The following is a 19,369-nucleotide window of genomic DNA, read 5'->3' on the forward strand; positions in this document are numbered from 1 at the left end:
TGCCAAGGTTGGAGACCCCTGCTCCAAAGCACCTGATGGCTGGACAAGAAGCAGTGGGTGGAAACTCACTAGAGAGAGAGAAGTAACCTAGAAATAAGGAGGAAGTTCCTGACAGTGAGAACAATTAACCAGTGGTACGACTCGTCACTAGAAGTTTTGGGGTGCTTCATCATGGGAGGTTTTAAAGAAGAGATTGGGCAGCCATTTGTCTGGAATTATAGAAGATCTGCCTTGAGCAGTGGGTTGGACTAGAAGACCTCTAAGGTCCCTTCCAATTCTTGTTATTATTGTCCAAAGCACCTGAGGGCAGGGCAAGAAGCAACAGGTGGAAACTAACCAATGAGGGAAGCAACCTGGAACTAAGGAGAAATTTCCTGACGGAACAATTCACCAGTGGAACGGCTTATCTCCAGAGGTTGTGGATGCTCCATCTCTGGAGGTCTTCAAGAAACATCTGGATGACCATTTGTCCAAGAGGGTAGAGTAAAAGTCTCCTGCTTGAGCAGGGGGTTGGACTAGAACAGGGGTCTCCAACCTTGGCAACTTGAAGACTTGTGAACTTCAACTTCTGGGAGTTGAAGTCCACAAGTCTTCAAGTTGCCAAGGTTGGAGACCCCTGGACTAGAAGACCTCCAAGGTCTCTTCCAGCCTTACTATCCTATGTTCTATGTTCTTACGTTCAACGAACCTCCCTTCCCTGGGTGGGGCACTCACCTGTCCAGCCCCACCGGGCTTGGAAAACGGCAGGTGGCATATGTGACTTTGGCACCGTGCCCTGCCGGAGAAGCAGCTGCCACCCAGAGCTGGAAATGGGTTGGGCCAGGTCCTTTCGCCCCAAGAGAATCGAGTTACCTGCCAACCCTCCCTGCTTGCCTTCCTGGCGCAGGTGAGCTGGAGAGCCGCTCTCTGCTTGAAGAGCAGAAGAAGCAAACCTGGGCAGGGTTTTTTTTTTCAGGTTTCCCCCGCCAAGCCTGTGCTGGGCATTTGCACACCTGTTTTCCGTCACGTTGGCCAAGGAGGAAGAGGATGGCGCTCTCTGTCCCGGTCCTTGTTTGTCACCCGTTTAATGATTGACAGGCAGGGGAAATGCAGCAGCTCAGAGAGAGGATCCTGGCTTCTGGATGGCAGGTAGATTCGGAGTTTCTCTTTCGGGGAGGGAGGAATTGCTGCGCTGCCTGAAGTTGGGGTCCCCTCTGAGCCTTGGGGGGGGGCAGCAACCTGCCAGGGAGGTTGCAAAGTCTCGGTGCCAGCCCTTTTCTCCCACGCGGGTTCTTTTGGTCGTGGGAGTGAGTTTGCAAAAGCTGCAGGACTGAAAATTGAGCGCCGTGAAAATTCAACCTGCTTGTCTCGATGATCTGTGCAAGGCGGGGCTGCAGGTTGAAATGACAGGTGATTGATGGACACGCTAAGAGGGACTGGAATTCTCTCTCTCTCTCTCTCTCTCTCTCTCACACACACACACACACACACACACACACACACGCGCGCGCACGCACAAGCATGCTCCGGGAAGGGGACGGGCGGTTTCTAAAGGTGATATATCAGTAAAAATAAGTATTTTTCTTTGAAGGCTGGTGGGTCACAGGGCTCAGGCTTGGGAAAAGGCAGGGCTGAATGAAAGGTGGACTTTTAGCAAGGATGGCCGTGTGATTCAGGGGCGTCTGGTACTTTCAGGGACTTGGGAAAAAATGCCCCAGCAGGAGATGGACAGGTTGCTCAGAGGTAGGCAAGGTGCGCTCTGTACACGCTCAGAGGCTGCTGAGGGGTGCAGTAATAGACATTAGAGAAAGGATGATTCCAGTGGAAAGTTAAGGAGAATTTCCTAATTATAAAAGCAGTTGGATAAATTGGGAGAAAGGCTTCCCTTCTTCCTTCCTTTCTTTTCATTTCCTTCCTCCCTCCCTCCATCCATTCATTCACCCATTCTCTCTATATTCCTTCCTTTGCTTCTCCTTCCTTCCTTCCTTCCTTCCTTCCTTCCTTCCTTCCTTCCTTCCTTCCTTCCTTCCTTCCTTCCTTCCTTCCTTCCTTTTTTACTCCTCCTTTCCCTTTCCCTTTCCCTTTCCTGGGTAAATTCCTCTGAATACAACAAAATACCTTATGCCACCAGACTTGAAATCTTGAATTTAGAAAACTTAGAACGCCGCCGCCTTCGACAGAACCTGTGTTTAACTCATAGAATCATCTACTGCAATGTCCTTCCTGTTGAAGACTACTTCAGCTTCAATCGCAATAATACAAGAGCAAACAATAGATTTAAACTCAATGTTAACCGCTTCAATCTTGATTGCAGAAAATATGACTTCTGTAACAGAGTTATTAATACTTGGAATACACTACCTGACTTTGTGGTCTCTTCCCAAAATCTCAAAAGCTTCAACCAAAACTATCTACCATTGACCTCACCCCATTCCTAAGAGGTCTGTAAGGGGCATGCATAAGAGCACAAGCGTGCCTACCGTTCCTGTTCTATTGTTTCCTTTCATTATATCCAATTAATATGGTTGTTGCATGCTTATGCTTATATATATATATGCTTATATATAGGTCTTTGGTTATTCGGGTTTTCTCCCACGCAAAATTGGAAGTGTCTTGGCGACGTTTCGACGAAGTCTCATTCGTCATCTTCAGGCTTCAGCTTCGTGCTTCTGGGAGCAATGTGTGATTGCAGCTGTTTCTTCCTTTTTAACTGCTAGTGGGGGTTTGAACTGATTGGGTGGGAGCTTGGCTGTGCTCTGATTGGATGGGGTTTTTTTTGTGCTCTGATTGGCTGGGGGTGTGTCCTGTTTGGGTGGGGGCTTGGTTGTGCTCAGATTAGTCTTATTGACAAACGAGTCCTTAACACAAGGAATGACACCAGACCCACACTCACGAGGTCCACACAGGATGTCACCACCACACATCCACCCAGAAAGCAGACCCAAACCCACACTGATCAGGAAGCACGACCAAGGACCAGAAGCCAGACCGCAGCTGCAACATTAGCCATTTCAAACCCCTCCAATCCATACATGCAGCAGACTGACACCCACTACGAAGATGTAGCACGACCACGAACATGAAGCCAAACAGCAGCAGTGCAGCTCACCAGCTCAAATCCCCCTGCAACTCAGACTAATCTGAGCACAACCAAGGATTGCACCCAAGTCATTCTACTTCCATTTGTGTATTTTTTTTACATAAGTTGTATTTTTTACATAATGACCAGTGGATTAATTTAGCAATTCGGTCGTGTCTAGCTTTGTAATCAGTTTGTGCGATTTTGCTGCATTCACATATTAAATGTGAAATAGTTTCGACTTTGTTGTTGGCAGTGTGGATTGTCAGTGGATTTTTGTATCTTTGCTTTCATGGCATTAGTTTGTAGTGCTTGTTCTTGAGTAGCGAATATTAAACCTTCTGTTTCTTTCCTGATGGTTCCCATCTTAAGCCATGCCCATGTAAAGTTGTCATCACATTTTTCTTCAATGTTTTTCAAGTGCTGTCCATGCAAAGCTTTGGATTTCCATCTATTTAATCTGTCATCCAGCTGTTTTTCCTTATATTCTGCCTTTGTTTCTGTTGTTTTTATAATGTTCTCTGTTTTTACATCCTGCAGCAATTTTTCTGTACTTTGGTTCACATAATCATTCAAACTTCGTTTTTCTTCTTCCACAGTTTGATGGATTTGCAATAGCCCTCTGCCCCCTATTTTTCTTGGCAGGTACAACCTGTCGATGTCACTTCGTGGATGTAAAGCATGGTACATATTCAAAAGTTTCCGTGTTTTCCGGTCCAAGTTTTCCAGTTCAGCCAAAATCCAGTTGATGATTCCAACTGAGTAGCGTATCACTGGAACTGCCCATGTATGAATGCCTTTAATTATGTTTCCAGCATTCAGCTTTGATTTTAATATTTTGCGGACCCTCCTGATGTATTCCTTTTGCATTGACTCTTTGACTTTTCCATTCAAAATGTTATCTGCTTCCAATTTGCCTAGGTATTTGTAACCATCATCCTTTGCTAATGCTTTTACTATGTTTCCATTTCCCAGTTCTATTCCTTCTGTTTTTTCCATTTTTCCTTGCTGCATGGATAATATAGCAGATTTTTCAAGTCCAAAGTTCATTTTGATGTCGATGATAATGATGATGATGATGATAACAATAACAGCAGTGGGAGGGAGATGGAATTTTTTGGGAAAAAATAAGGGTTTGCAAAAATGTGGGGCTATTTTTCATGCATAAACAAAAGCATACATACAGGGAACAAACCCTGAACATAAATTATAAACCGAAGAAGTCAGGAAAGAAAGAAAAATGTTTGCACACACCTTTGTAAAGGATGTGGCTGTTCTCCCCTGGAGCCAGATGAGCTGTAGTTATATAAATACACTTGGCACGTGCCTGATGTGCTGTGTTAAATAAATGCAGTCTGTGCACACCCATGTTGTGACTGCTGTTATTTATTCATTCAGCGCCGTGCGCCTTCAAGGCTGTGCAAAATTAAAAGTAGATTTGCATGCCATAAAGCAGATCAGAGGCAATAAAAACAGGTATTCCGGGATCTCTAATTGCAAAGGGAATAATCACCTCTTTAGCATGGATCGAAACTTTAGCCAAGTTGGTGCGTGAATCATTTGGAGGGCAAAATGCTAAAAATCGATATATATTGTCAAAGTCTGCCTGAAAAAGCCTGCTTCTTCTGACGCTGGCTTCTTCTTTCTTTCTTTCTTTCTTTCTTTCTTTCTTTCCTTCCTTCCTTCCTTCCTTCCTTCCTTCCTTCCTTCCTTCCTTCCTTCCTTCCTTCCTTCCTTCCTTCCTTCCTTCCTTCCTTCCTTCCTTCCTTCCTTTTGTTTTCTAGAAGTCTGAACAGGATTCTCCAGATAAGGCTGGCAAGAGGATTTTGCCTTCTTTGAAGCCAGTGGGAGCAAACCGGAGGCATTTGGGGTTTTCTCCACCTCCAGGGGAGTTTTGGGAAACCAACATTTGGGATGCAGGGAAGAGCTGTGAACTTTGACCTTTTCCCGGATAAGCGGAGATGCCACAGATGGTCTGGGGAGCCGATGACGCCAGTAAATACTGCTTGCAACCTTTGCATGGTGACTGTAGAGAAACGGATCAGGTGAGGGGAATGAGCTTCTTAGGAGAACAAGTAGTCCTTGTTTAATGACCACAATTGGAACCGACAGTTGTTAAATGAAGCGGTCACTAAATGGAAAAATCACATGACTGCAGTGGTGCTTTCCATTTCTTCACTCCTCTGCCCTTGGGAATTAGCTTAGCAAGAAGGGAATTAATGTTTGTGTTTATATTCATTGGAGAGAAAGGGATTGTAAGAGAGTAAGCAGGCATAGAATGTGCAACAGTCGTAGAAAGGAATTGATTTGGGGGTTCTGAAAAGCTCCTAAAACCCGGCTTTAGATCCAAGGCTGGGCTTAATATGCTTTTTTTGATGGGAAGGGCTGCCCACAGTGTTTTATTACCTGTTTTCAGTCCAGGCTGTCTGATTTTATTTATGTTTTTAATTATTTTATCTTGGATTGGATTGTGTAAACCATCCAGAATTGTTGGAGTGCGTGGCTATAATAAAATGCAGTGCATGAAATTAATTGTGCTAGAAAGAGCAGCAAGGCTTTCTAGGTTTATGCCTGCACAACACATCCATCAGCCAAGTTTCATACTGAGCGGACAGAGCATGGAGGAAATACCTGGAGAGGAGAGAGAGAGAGATGGATGGATGGATGGATGATAGCTAAACAGATAGATAGATAGATATAGATAAGAGTGGATAGACAAATAGAGAGAGCTAAATAGATGATAGCTAGATGATACCTAGATAGCTAGATAATAACAAGATAGGTAGGTAGGTAGATAGATGGCTGGATGGCTGGATGGATGGATGGATAGAGTGGAGAGAGAGAAAAAGAGAAAGAGATAAATAGATGATAATGAGATAGCAATATGATAGCTAGATGATAAGATAGATGTTAGATAGATAGATAGATGTTAGATAGATAGATAGATAGAGATAGATAGATAGATAGATAGATAGATAGATAGATAGATATGGATGGATGGATGGATGGATGGATGAATAGATGGATGGCTGAATGGATGGATGGATAGTGGATAGTGGATAGAGAGAGTGAAAGAGATAAATAGATGATAGCTAGATGATAGATAGCTAGATAGCTAGATAATAAAGATAGATATATGGATGGATGGATGGATGGATAGAGTGGAGAGAAAGAGAAAGAGATAAATAGATGATAACAAGATAGCAATATGATAGCTAGATGATAGCTAGATGTTAGATAGATAGCTAGATGATAGATAGATAGATAGATAGATAGATAGATAGATAGATAGATAGATAGATAGATAGATAGATAGATATGGATGGATGGATGGATGGATGAATAGATGGATGGCTGAATGGATGGATGGATAGTGGATAGAGAGAGTGAAAGAGATAAATAGATGATAGCTAGATGATAGCTAGATAGCTAGATAATAAAGATAGATATATGGATGGATGGATGGATGGATGGATGGAGTAGATAGAGAGAGAGAAAGATAGCTAGCTAGATAGTCCTTGTCTCTGCGTGCTTTTCCTTTACTGAGCCATCTTCCCCTTGGAGAAGGGCATCTTTTAAGAGCCACCCCTGTTGCTGGACCGATGTTCATGAGCCACGTGCGTCTGCTTTCCCAGGCAGGAAACACTGAGTCCTTTTCCATTCAGAAGGGAAGAAAGAATGGGGGCTGGGTGGGGGTGGGGGTGGGGGGTACCCATCTCGGTCTTTCATGCCCTGCCCTGCCCTGCCCTCAGGGAGGAGGAGGCGTGGACCCTCCAGAAGACCCTCCAGGACGGTGTCTTCCGCTTCCAGGACTGGCTCCAGGCGGCTGAGACGGTGGCCGCGTCTCCCAGGTCCTCCCAGGTGTCCCTCGCTGGCTCCAAACAAGAACTGCAAAGGTTCCAGGTGAGCAGAATTCAGCTTCTTCTGGATTTTATGTTATTTATGAAATTTGTTTGCTGCCCATCTCATCACAAGCTGACTTGTTCATATGCTTTGCCTTTTTCAGTCTTTCTGTTGATCAAAATCAAAAATACATCTTTTTTTAAAAAAAAAATACTTTTAAAAAGAAAATGTATTTCTAAAATGGTTTTTGAAGTTAAGTGTTAAGTATCTTTTTAAAATTTAAAATAGGGTTTAAAACCCTTTTTTAAAATTAAACACATTTTAAAAACCTTTTACAAACTAAATATATATTTTTAAATCACATATTTTTTTTAAAAATAACAATATTTTAAAAATACTTTTAAAAAGAAAATGTATTTCTAAAATGGTTTTTGAAGTTAAGTGTTAAGTATCTTTTTAAAATTTAAAATAGGGTTTAAAACCCTTTTTTAAAATTAAACACATTTTAAAAACCTTTTACAAACTAAATATATATTTTTAAATCACATATTTTTTTTAAAAATAACAATATTTTTAAAAAAATACTGGAAGTCCTCGACTTACAGCCACAATTGAGCCCAAAATTTCTGTGGTTAAGGAAGACATCGGTTAAGTGAGTTTTGCCCCCTTTTACGACCATTCTGGACATGGTTGTTAAGTGAATCATTGCACTTGGTAAGTTAAGGTTGCTGCATCATCAGTGCTAGAAGGTGGTTAACTGTGAAAAATGGTCATAAGTTGCTTTTGTCACTGCTGTTGTAACTTTGAATGGTCACTAAGTGAACTGTTGTAAGTTGAGGACGACCTATAATTACATTGTTACTGGTAGTATTTTAACATTTGTTGTTAGCTACACAGGTCATTCGTTTGAGAGGGGCGGCTGTATAAATTCATCTCAATTTTTTAAAATTTGTTTTATGATATAAAATAGAAAGGAAAAAACTGAGCAGAAATAGGAAATGAAGGGAAGGGAGCGAGAAAAAAGGGGTTTGTGCCTGTGTATCAATTGAATCAATAAATGGAATAAATTTACAGGCTCCCCTTTCTCCCTGGCGAGGAAGGGTTGGGTAGCTCTCCGGATCTGCAGAGATCCCCGAGATAAACGGAGCTCTTTTGATGGCCAAAAATCACAAGGAGCCAAAAGTCACAGCAAACAAACATGGCATTGAGAGGCCTGTGTACACCTTTGTGGAGAGTCACAGAGGCAGCTTTGTGTTCCCTGCTCTGAATGTGTCTGGCGAGGCGTGAAATCTGAATCAAAATGCAAGAAAGAGGCTGCAAACCAAGGGCCCCAGAGATAGAAATAGGAGAACGAGGTTGCAAGGGACCTTTGAGGTCTTCTAGTCCAACCCCTTGCTCGAGCGGGGGACCCTGTACTAGGAAGGGTCCAATCTGGGAACTTTTAAGACTTGTGGACTTCAACTCCCAGAATAAAATGGACACAGTTGAAGAATACCAGGCTAACTTTGTATATTTATACTTTTGTAATATTGGCATTTATATTATTTTATCCTTTAATGTTGAAAGCTGCCCAGAATTTCCAGGTGGTAAGATGCTGGCTGGGGAATTCTGGGAGTTGACATCCACATGTCTTAAAGTTCCCAAGGTTGGATACCTCCTAGTTGGACATACTGCCCTATAAGGTAGTCCTTGACTTATAACAGTTCATTTAGTGACCGTTCAAAGTTACAACAGCACTGAAAAAGGTGACTTATGACCGCTTTTCACACTTTGTAAAAAAGCCCCACGATCATGTAATCAAAAATTCAGATGCTTGGCAGCTGACTCATACTTATGACCGTTGCTTACGACTCGTACCTACGACCATTGTGTCCCAAGGTCATGTGATCCCGTTTTGCAACCTTCTGGCAAGCAAAGTTAACAGGGAAGCCAGGTCCACTTAACAACAGCGGCAAGAAAAGTTGTAAAAATGGAGCAAAACTCACTTAACAATGTCTCATTGTTGGCTAAATGTCTCATTTAGCCACAGAAATTTTGGGCTCAATTGTGGTCATAAGTCGAGGACTGCCTGTACAATTCCAGACAAATGGCTGTCCAAACTCTTCTTGAAAACCTCCAGGGTGGAGCACCCAATATGTAGTTGGAAACTCAGTCAGTGTAAAAACAAACAAACTTTATTCGAAAAGCTGAGAATTACTTCATTCCCAGCATCGTTCAACTCAAATTAAAGCAAATTCCTCCCAACACGAATTCCTCAGTCCTATCACAAACCTTGGTCCAATTAGGCAAACTGCCAAAGGCCTTTCTTGGCAAACGTTCAGAAGACACAGATACATACAAAACAAATGCAGCAAGACGAAGCTATCAACATTGCTTTCCGGCAAAGAGCCCAAACACTGTTGCTGTTCTTTTAAGCCTTATGGGAGGGGCCAATCATCTCTTGGCCCTACTCCCGAGTCGTCCTCTTTGCTTGAGCTGCTCTTGCCTTCTGGCAGCTCTTCTCATGCGTGCATTAAGAACAGGCACCTCCTCTGTTCCTCTGCCTCACTACTTTCAACCTCTGGAGGCTCTGGAGTCCGCACCTCACTCCCCGATGGCCCTGGCCCCACCTCTGCCTCCGATGCAGAGCCCTCATCTGGGCCTTCCCCAGCCTCCAGGACAGACAGGCCTCATCACTGTCTGACTCAGTTGCCAGCTCCACAGGCTGCTGGCGGACCACAACACAATATTTCTGGTGGCAAGCTGTTCCACTGGTTAATTGTTCCCATTGTCATATGTTAAATAAATCAATAGATCGTTTCTTTGTGCCAAACCTGGCAGGTTGGTGGACAAGCGATGCAGAAGTGATATGAACTAGAAAGTTTGAACTAAATTCCCAGGGGCCCAACCAGCCATGTTTACGCAAACTCTTCCATGCTTCTGATCTGAACTCTTCTGGGATTCCCCGCCCAGGCATTGCAGAAGGACATCTCGGAGAAAGTATGGTCTTTGGAGTCCTTGAACCGGCAGTACCGCCAGCTGGTGTGGATGGGGAACATCGGTCCATGCCTGAAGTCCTCCGTGCAGGAGGTCAACTGGCGCTGGGAGGAATTGCAGACTCGAGCGGCTGCTGTTTCCAGGAGGCTCCAGGTGAGCTTGGCCAAGCCTTGAGTGGGAAGAGAGGGAGGGTCCCTTTGGTGCCGTGGGTTGGTCCCAGCCAGCTCTGGATTGGGGGTCATATTTGGACAGCCCTTGGTGATGGTGCTCCCCACCAAACCTTAGGTGTCTCTGTGGGGTGCTTGGTGCTCGGTGAACTTGGTGGTTTTTTGCAGATGTTTCACAACCCAACTGGGGAACATCATCAGTGCTAGAAGGAGAGGAGATTGCTCTCGGCTGATATACATTTTATTTATTTTTATTTTATTTATTTAATTAAACTTTTATACCGCCCTTCTCCCGAAGGACTCAGGGCGGTGTACAGCCTGCATTAAAACAATTTATATACACCCTAAAATAACAATTAAAAAAACTTATTCCATAAAGGCCGAAATTAAAACCGTCCAAATTGACCATATAAAATACCCAATAAAATGCAATTAAAATTTAAAATTTAAGAATTTAAAAATGTAGCAATTAAAAAATCAGGCCAGTCCCGCTTGAATGAATAAATAAGTTTTCAGTTCCCGGCAAAAGGTCCGAAGGTCAGGTAATTGGCGTAAACCGGGGGGAAGTTTGTTCCAGAGGGTAGGTGCTCCCACAGAGAAGGCCCTTCCCCTGGGGGCCGCCAGCCGACACTGCCTGGCGGACGGCACCCTGAGAAGACCCTCTCTGTGAGAGCGCACGGGCCGGTGGGAGGCATGTGGTAACAGCAGGCGGTCCCGTAATTTCCTTCCAGCACTGATGATGTTACCTAGTTGGGTCATGAAACGCCTGCAAGAAAGCAGTCAAGCTTAGAGAGCACCAAAGACCCCCCCCCCGTCTTCTTCTTCTTCCTCCTCCTCCCCCTCCTCCCGTCTAGCACTGATGATGTTACCTAGTTGGGTCATGAAATGCCTGCAAGAAAGCAGTCAAGCTTAGAGAGCACCCAGGACCGCACAGTTCAACCCTGAGCTACAAAGGTTCTCTTCCTTCTCTTCTCGGCTGTGAGGATGAGGAGCCTCATGTTTTCATCCACTCTGGATTCTCCCTCAGCATTTTGTCAACCAATGGGAGGAGTTTGGACTGAAGAAGGAGACCATCCAGGTGCGGCTGATGGAACTGGACTTGCGGCTGACCAACGTCGAGCACTTCTCCGGAGGGACATCACTGGAGAAAATGATACAGCTGCAGGTAAAATGGATTCTGTGTCCATCGGAAAGATAATCAGGTGCTTCTCTGCTCACCTTTGCTGGTTCCTGATTTTTTCCTAAAGGTTCATCCAATTTTTCTAAGATCTGGACTGGAATCCTTACCTGGGATTTGGCATCCTTCGGAGGATTTTCTAGCTCTGGAGGCAAAATACCCTGAGATGTTTCTGAGTTATTTTGTCAGCATCCAGCAAAGGTCTATAGAGTTTAGACCAGCGAGTCTCCATCTCACCAACTTTAAGAGATGTGGACTTCAGCTCCCAGAATTCCTCAGCCAAAACTCACAGGAGTTCACTACCTTTAGTAGCTTCTACTCTAGAGCAGTGTTCCTCAACCTTGGCCACTTGAAGATGAGTGGACTTTCAACTCCCAGAATTGCCCAGTCAGCTTTCCAGAATCTCAAAATTGAAAGTCCACCCATCTTCAAGGTTGAGAAACACTGATTTTAGACTAAAGGAAGCTGCACCCAGGCACCAACAATCATGAGGACTAGGAAGTTGGCATTGAACAAAGGGTAAAGTGGCTTCTCCCATTTGCTGACTCCCAAATTCAGGGTGGGGTTTGAGGGGCCCAGCAAAGGGCATGGATGAGGTGAAGATGTCCATGCAGAAACTTGATCCGGGTCCTGCCCTTCTTTGCTCTCTCTCCTTGATGTCCAGGCATTCCAGCAAGATGTCCAGACCAACACGGAACACATCGATCATCTCGTGGTCTGCGCTGAGAATTTGATCCAGAAGAGCCAACCGGAGGATGCTGAGATCTTGGAGGAAGACCTGAAGGAGCTGATCGGGTTCCACCAAACGGTCTTGTCAAGGGTGTTTCAGTTTCAGCGGCGCCTGGTCAGCATGCGGCTGGTACGTCAAGCATCTCATGTGAAGTCTATGTCTTCTCCTCCTCCTCCTTCTTTTTCTTTTTCCCCTCCTCCTCCTCTTCCTCCTCCTCCTCTTCTTCCTCCTCCTCCTCCTCTTCCTCCTCCTCTTCTCCTCCTCCTCCTCCTCCTCCTCCTCCTCCTCCTCCTTCTGCTTCTCCTCCTTCTTGCATTGGTAAGACCACACTTGGAATCTTGCCTCCAGTTCTGGGTCTCCACAAGGGAGTTTAACCGGGGAGCATTCCCACGTGCCCAGATGGTTTTTTCCCACGGAGGTCGAGGCCGTTGTCTGCACATGTCCATCCTGTCTCCAGGTCTTCGAGGACCAGTGGGAGTCAGAGCGAGACAGCGACGTGGAGTCGGACTGCTTCACGGAAGGATCGCTGGGATTTCGCACGGGGGACCCTGAATCCGCTGCCCTGACTCCTGAGGCTCTTTGGGGCCACTCCACCCCGCAACCAGTCCAGTGTTGCAGGGTTCCCATCGGGGGCTCCTCGGCTGCAGATCTGGAGTGGGACCCCTCGGTGGACGTGGGGGGGTCCACCTCGCAGGATGAAGATTCGTCGTATTACAGTGCCGTCATGGGTAGGTGGGGGCCAGGAGAACCAGGTACACCTGTTCTACGCAGGTAGGCCACGATTACAACCGGTTCAAAGTTACAACGGCACTAAAAAAAGTGTCCCACTTTTTTTAGTTTTTCACACTTATGACCGTTGCAGCGTCCCTGTGGTCACATGACCAAGAGTCAGAGGCTTGGCAACTGGCATGGACTTACGACGGTTGCCGTGTCCCGGTGATCAGTTTTTGCGACCTTCTCACGAGCAAAGCCAATGGGGAGGCCAGATTCACTTAACGACCGTGTTACAGGTAGTCCTCGACTTACAACCACCAGTGAGTCCCAGATTTCCTTTGCTAAGTGTGTTTGGCCCCATTTCACGACCATTCTTCCCGCAGTTGTTAAGGGAATCTGGCTTCTCTATTGACGTTGCTTGTGAGCAGGTTGCAAAACGGGATCGCATGACCCCCCCCACCCACCCCGGGACACTGCGGCCGTCATAAATGTGAGTCAGTGGCCAAGCCTCTGAATTTTGATCCCATGATCATTTGACGCCTCAAAGGTCGTAAGTGTGAAGAACAGAAGTCACATTTTTCAGCGCTGTTGTAGCATCGGACGGTCACTAAACAAACGGTTGTAGGTCAAGGTCTACCTGTTCTAACTTAACAACGGCAGTGATTCACTTAACAACGGTGGCAAGGAAGGTCGTGAAATGATGCAAAATCCACTTAACAACGGTCTTCTTTAGCGACATAAATTTTGGGCTCAATGGCAGTCTCTCTCTCTGTCCTTTTACTTTGATATAGAATAGAGAGAATAAGATTGGATGATTTCTCCCCGTCTATCAAGCACCCATTTCTGTGTTTTCATTGCAGAGCCCCAAAGGTCTTCGGTTATGTCCCCTCCCCATAAATTGGGGGGGGAGAAAAGAGAATTTTTTTCTGTCTCGTAGGCTTCGGCCGGGGGGACCATCTTCGGCGAAGGAGCCGTTCTTGGCGCTGGAGCTGGGGCAGAACGGAAGAATTTTCGGTGGGTATCGGAGGAAAAGGAGGAATTTGGGGGGGGGGGGCGGTGGTGGAAACGAATCAGACTGACCAGATGTTGCTTTGCGGAAGAAATGTTCTAGGTTGGCCAGGTAGACTGCCACGGATAGGGGAGGCTTCCTTTGACCAATAGTCTGCTTACAGGTAGTTCTCGATTTACAAGAGTTCATTTAGTGACCATTCAAAGTTACAACGGCACTGAAAAAAATGACTTAGGATCATTTTTCACACTTATGGCCCTTGCAACGTCCCCAGGATCACGTGATTCACACTGGGACCCTTGACAGTTGACTCCTCTTTATGACGGTCGCAGTGTCCCTGGGTCACGTGATCCCCTTTTGTGATCTTCTCCCAAACAACGTCAGTGGGGAAGCCAGATTCACTTAACAACCGGGATACTAACTTAACAGCTGCAGTGATTCACTTAACAACATTGGCAGAAAAGGTCATGAAGTGGGACAAAACTCACTTAACAAATGCCTCACTCAGCAACAGAAATTGTGGTTGTAAGTTGAGGACCACCTGCCTTTATTATTTATTTGTGAAATAAATTTACAGAGCTACCCAACTCACATCCTCTGGGCAGGTTACAACATCATTCCTAGCAGGGGCCCCTTTCCTGCAATTGCAATGCAACTCTAATCAATCAATCCATCCATCAATCCAGGGCAGTGATTCACTTAACAACTGCGGCAAGCAAGGTCATTAAATGGGTCAAAACTCACTGAATAACTGTCTTGCTTAGCCACAGAAATATTAGGCTCCATTGTGGTTGTAACTTGAGGACCTCCTGCAAACAAACTGTCCAGTTGGGAAGAACTTTTGTGGGTTGTGTGGCGGGGGGGGGGGGGGCGGGGAGGAGATCCAGGCGCCCTTTTCTAAGCGTGTCCTTGGCGTGTGTTCTCTGTTCTCTGCTGATTGTGCAGGTGCAGAGCAGTTTCCCAGAGGAGGGGGAGCCCTGCAGCTGCCCGGGGGCCCATCCAATGGAAACAGATGTTTTGGGTGAGTTGAGGATTTTCCTTTTAAAAGGTACTTTTACATTTAAGTCCCTGGTTGGTTCCGTGTTCTTGAGAAAGTCGGCATGTTGTTAGCCGTTGACCCATTCCTCCTTTAGTGACCACAATAGGAACCAGCCAGTCGTTAAGCAAAGCAATCACTAAAGGAAGCCACGATGGTGCTTAAAGATCTGCCTTCAAATTTTCCTTCGCTTTACACAGACTTGCGAAGCTCCTACAACAGTGGTTGGTTGCTACTGGGCGAACCGGTAGTAGCGGTGGCAGGAGGCTCTGCCCTCCCACCAGAATGCCATCAAATACACTCTGCGCATGCAAGTTGCAAAGTTGCAAAGTTACGAGTGTCACTCTGAAAGGTGGCGGTCACTAAATGAGGACACCCTGTGCTGTTTCCTCCATTTAGAAATGCCACTAGCCCATAGTTTTTGCCGACGTGCCTTTGAAAGCTACTGGTTTATTTATTGATTGATAGATATTCATTAATTTTTTTATGCTGCCAATCTGCCCTATAAGATGACTCTGAATTAGAGCCAACTGGGCATCTTCCGGTTCCGCTGGGATCACAGCATCCATCCTCCACAGCCAACAGTGTGATCCTGCTGTATCTGGAGGTGGAAATTGCTTTTAAAAAGCTTAAACAAGTTTATTTTTCTGACAGTTGCTGAAGTTTCTTTGGCTTGCAGGTCAAAAATTTCATTTTGGGGCTCCTTTCCACTTTGTCGTTCCTTTGGGTAGGACATCCCGCCCACCAGGAGCCAGGAGCTGCTCAGCTGCCCAGGACAGGGGTCTGCTGCCCACCCCTCAAAGCCACGGGGTTTGATCCCAAACGCATTGAGACCTGGCTGGACCAGAACTGCCAGATCCAAATGGGAATCCCTCCGGAGATCAAAGAGGTACGCTATTCATCAAGGGAAGCAGAGTCAGAACTTGCAAGGTTCAGTCGCTTAGCGACTGAAATTCGGGGCTCAATTGTGGCCATAAGTGGAGGATTACCTTATATATAAGCTTTTTAAAAAAACTACCAAAAAAAAAGGAATAAATCTGTCTGTAGGTAAAATGAGGATCCAGATTGTTGGGGGCAATAAGTTGACTTTGTATATAAATATACAAATGGATGAAGACTATTGCTTGACATAGTGTAAGCCGCCCTGAGTCTTCGGAGAAGGGCGGGATATAAATGCAAATAAAATAAATAAATAAATAAAAATAAACCCAGTACATTATTTATGGGCTAAAATTAGCCTACAGCAATTAAATCAATCTATATCATGCAAAAATCAGCTAACAGGTAAAATCCTCGCCGGGGCTGGTTTGAGGTCCACTGAATGAAAGCCGAGAGGTTTTGCACGCAGATGGTCCCACCTGGCAAAAGCTCTGAAGCTTGGAGAGATCCTGGCAGGCGCTGGGGGTTATTGGAAAGTTGGTGGGGGCATAGTTTTTTCTGACAAGGGTCCTGCGGAGAAGCTGTGGGAATCCAGTGGGCAACCCACCAGGGAGCAGCGGAGACCAAAACAACACTTGTTAGTCCATCACCCCCTCTTATACGTCTGAAACAGTTGGGGTGGTTGGCCTTTTACAAGGTTTTATGGTGGGTCTTTTTCCTCCTGCCATCGTTCACCTTCCAGGTGAGAAGGAAAGGTGAGGGCTGAATGGAATCTCTGGTCTTCCAACACTTCACTTCTGCTACGCTGCTTCTCTTCTTCCGTTTTTCAGGACTCCGTAACCCATGTGGATGCGCTCCCACTGGCCAAGGAGCTGCAGCTGCCTCTGCAAATTCAGATGAGGGGGAAGAAGGTCCACCGATGGTCCAGGAAAAAAGGCAAACAGAACCTCATCCCCAGCCAGTCGGAGAAGGGGCAACGGGTAAGACCACACCATGTTTATGGCCAAAAGCCTGTGGGATCCACGACGTCAGCGACAAATCAGAAATGAAACATAAGTGAATGTGGGCAAGATCTGGCTGGGAGATCACAGAAGCCATTGGCAAGGATCTCCTGAGCATGTCAAAAGCGCCTTCTCCTCCCTCACGGTCAGCTCCCATGAAGGAGGTGAATGCCTCAAAATTCAGCAGCCCAACCGGTTCTACCATCTCTTTTATTATTATTCATTTGTTGGTATCCTGTCTTCAGTATTTTTACAAATAATTCAAGGCGGTGAACATATCCAGCACATCCTCTTCCTCCTCTTTTCCCCATAACAACAACCCTGTGAGGTGGGTTGGGCTGAGAGAGAAAGAGAGGGGCTGGCTCAATATCACTCAGTTGGTTTTCGTCCCAAGGGCAGGACTAGAACTCATCGTCTCCCAGTGATCGCGCCAAAGTCACCAGCTGGTTTTCATGCCTGAGGAGACACTAGAACTCCCTGTCACCTGGTGATTGACACACAGTCACCCTTCTGGTTTTCAGGCCTCAGGTGGGACTTGAACTCACCATCTCCCACTTTCTAGCCTGGTGCCTTAACCACTAAGCCAAACCGGCTCTCTTGTGTTTTGAAAGGAAAATTTTAAAGCAAATCCCGCTTTTATAACCTGTTTTTTAAAAAAAAAAAAAAAGTTTGATGTTGTTTCCTTCTTGTGAATCTCTTCCTAGATCTCCAAGATGCTAAATTCCCGGTCAGCAGAAATTATGGTTACTATTGAGAAAGAGTAAGTGGCTTTTTAGAAGTTTTTGAGAATAATTGTCTATGGATTCAGCTTGTTTCGGCCACTGTGCTGCACAAATTGGGGGGGGGGGAAAGGGTTAGTTTAGCAACCAGGCGGTGTGTCTTGTCCGAATGCAACCGGGAAGTCTGTCCCTGCATTCTGGTTGCTGGAGTATATCGATAGCAGGATACTCCTGGGATTGGATTACAGGTAATTCTTGACTTTTGACCACAATTAAGCCCAAAATTTCTGTTGCTAAGATGAGACTCAAGCTGTTAAGTGAGTTTTGCCCCATTTTATGACCTTTCCGGCCACTGTTGTTAAGTGAGTCACTGCAGTTGTTAAATTAGTAATATAGTTGTAAAAAAACACGATCCAGTTGCCAAGCGTCCAAATTTTGATCATGTGACCATAGAGAAAACAATCATCAAGCACTCTTTCAGTGCCGTTGTAACTTTGAACGGCCACTAAATGAATGATTGTAAATTGAGGATATCTGTACTTGGTGGCCCATCTGAAATCTAACATTGAAACCGTCTCTCCCTTTTCTCTCTCCAGATGTGACCTGCAGCTGCCCACCGAGATCTGTGCCCAGCCCCAGAAGCTCTGCAGAGCCTCCGTCCTCTGGCTGCTCTTGACCACAACGTTCGCGGTGCTGGTGTGGTTGCTGTGCCAGTCCTCTTTCCTGCCCCTCTCCCAGCCCCCCTGCCTCCAGACCAACGGCTTTGCCAAATCCTTCCACCTCATGCTAAAATACGAGGGTCCGCCCCCCACGTAGAGGAGATTGGAGGAAGGGGACGCTGCAATCAACCAAAGTCGAGAGTCCTGTAGGAAAAATTGGGTTTCTAGGAGTTGGACCGGCTTCTTCTGGACTTCAAGAAGTTGTGTTCCTTGTGCCTACATTTGCTCAGAGATAAGCTCCAGATCAGGAGATCTGGAAGATCTCTACAACTACGGGAAGGTAGCTTGGATTTAGGTCTGGAGAGCCACCTTGGAGTAGTCCCATGTAAAGATGGGGCTGACTTTCCTCAAAGATCATCTAGCCATGCAAAGAGGCTGGACATCAACCTGTGGCCATGACTGCTCAGGTGGCATCTACTGACCTTTGGAGAAAGAAGCTCCAGCAAGGTCTGCTGTGGACTGAGCAGATTTCTGAAGAGATCCATTTTGGGTGGGGGTTACCAAATCTTGAGTAACTTCCAGCTTTGGATGATGGGTACTTTTGTACATGGGCTACCTGTTTTATACCTTTGGCATCTGCTATTTTCTAATAAAAAAAAGAGAGAAATGTGGTTGGTTGTGGCTGGTAGAAGAGGTGATCCAGGAGATGACACCAATGTCAAACTTGATCCTCAAAACAAGACCCCACCCCTACCAGAAAGCTCTCGAGTACCTGAAAGATCCCAAAGAAGCAAGGATGGAGTATGTCAACCACAGCAACTTTAAAATGAGTGGACTTCCAACTGCCAGAATTCTGGGAACTGAAGTCCACCTCTTTTCAAGTTGAATTGCATGACTGGGGAATTCTGGGAGATAAATCCAGACATCTTTAAAGTTCATTAGCATGCTGGCTGGGGGATTCTGGGAATTATAGTCCACCCATTTTTCCAGTTCAAGAGCATGCTGACTAGGGAATTCTGGGAGCTGCAGTGCACACACCTTAAAAGTTGTCAAGTTTGAGAAACAATTAATCATGGAAACTGACTACCGTGCCTTTATTTGTTCAAAATATGTGGCAGCAAAGAGGATAGAAGAAAGAATCCGGAGTATTGACAGTAATGTATTTATCCACCGCCCATCCAAGGAATCACATTCTCTAGCTTCTCATATTCTGGTTCACATGACTTTTTAGCAAAGTGCATGATAAAAATTTAGCCTAAAGGTTCGTTTAATGTAGGGCTGGGGAGCTATGGCCCCTTTAAGACCTGTGGACTTCAACTCCCAGAATTCCTGAGCCAGCCAATTCTGGGGGTTGAAGTCCACAGGTCTTAAAGGGGCCATAGCTCCCCAGCCCTGATTTAA

The 19,369-nt window shown here is 45.6% G+C and overlaps 1 protein-coding gene across 4 annotated transcripts; it reads left to right on the top strand.

Moving 5' to 3' along the window:
* The first annotated feature begins 659 nt into the window (after positions 1-659).
* On the top strand, positions 660-18,639 carry SYNE4 (spectrin repeat containing nuclear envelope family member 4). Of its 4 annotated transcripts, XM_058196379.1 has the most exons (14): positions 1,107-1,128; positions 3,704-4,605; positions 4,843-5,103; positions 6,811-6,961; positions 9,854-10,030; positions 11,072-11,209; positions 11,886-12,080; positions 12,409-12,679; positions 13,603-13,679; positions 14,620-14,695; positions 15,442-15,599; positions 16,420-16,569; positions 17,295-17,350; positions 17,906-18,639. In XM_058196379.1, the coding sequence occupies exons 3-14, from the start codon at positions 4,973-4,975 to the stop codon at positions 18,123-18,125; spliced, it is 1,800 nt and encodes a 599-aa protein (XP_058052362.1). In that variant the 5' UTR covers positions 1,107-1,128; positions 3,704-4,605; positions 4,843-4,972; the 3' UTR covers positions 18,126-18,639. The 4 variants fall into 4 exon arrangements, with proteins under 4 accessions (XP_058052360.1, XP_058052364.1, XP_058052363.1 ...); XM_058196377.1 differs by lacking the exon at positions 3,704-4,605 and having other exon boundaries at positions 660-1,128; XM_058196381.1 differs by lacking the exon at positions 3,704-4,605 and having other exon boundaries at positions 660-1,128; positions 6,869-6,961.
* Positions 18,640-19,369: the final 730 nt, after the last annotated feature.

The sequence above is a fragment of the Ahaetulla prasina genome, chromosome 10 (assembly GCF_028640845.1).
Source record: "Ahaetulla prasina isolate Xishuangbanna chromosome 10, ASM2864084v1, whole genome shotgun sequence".
In the NCBI taxonomy this organism is placed as follows: Eukaryota; Metazoa; Chordata; class Lepidosauria; order Squamata; family Colubridae; genus Ahaetulla; species Ahaetulla prasina.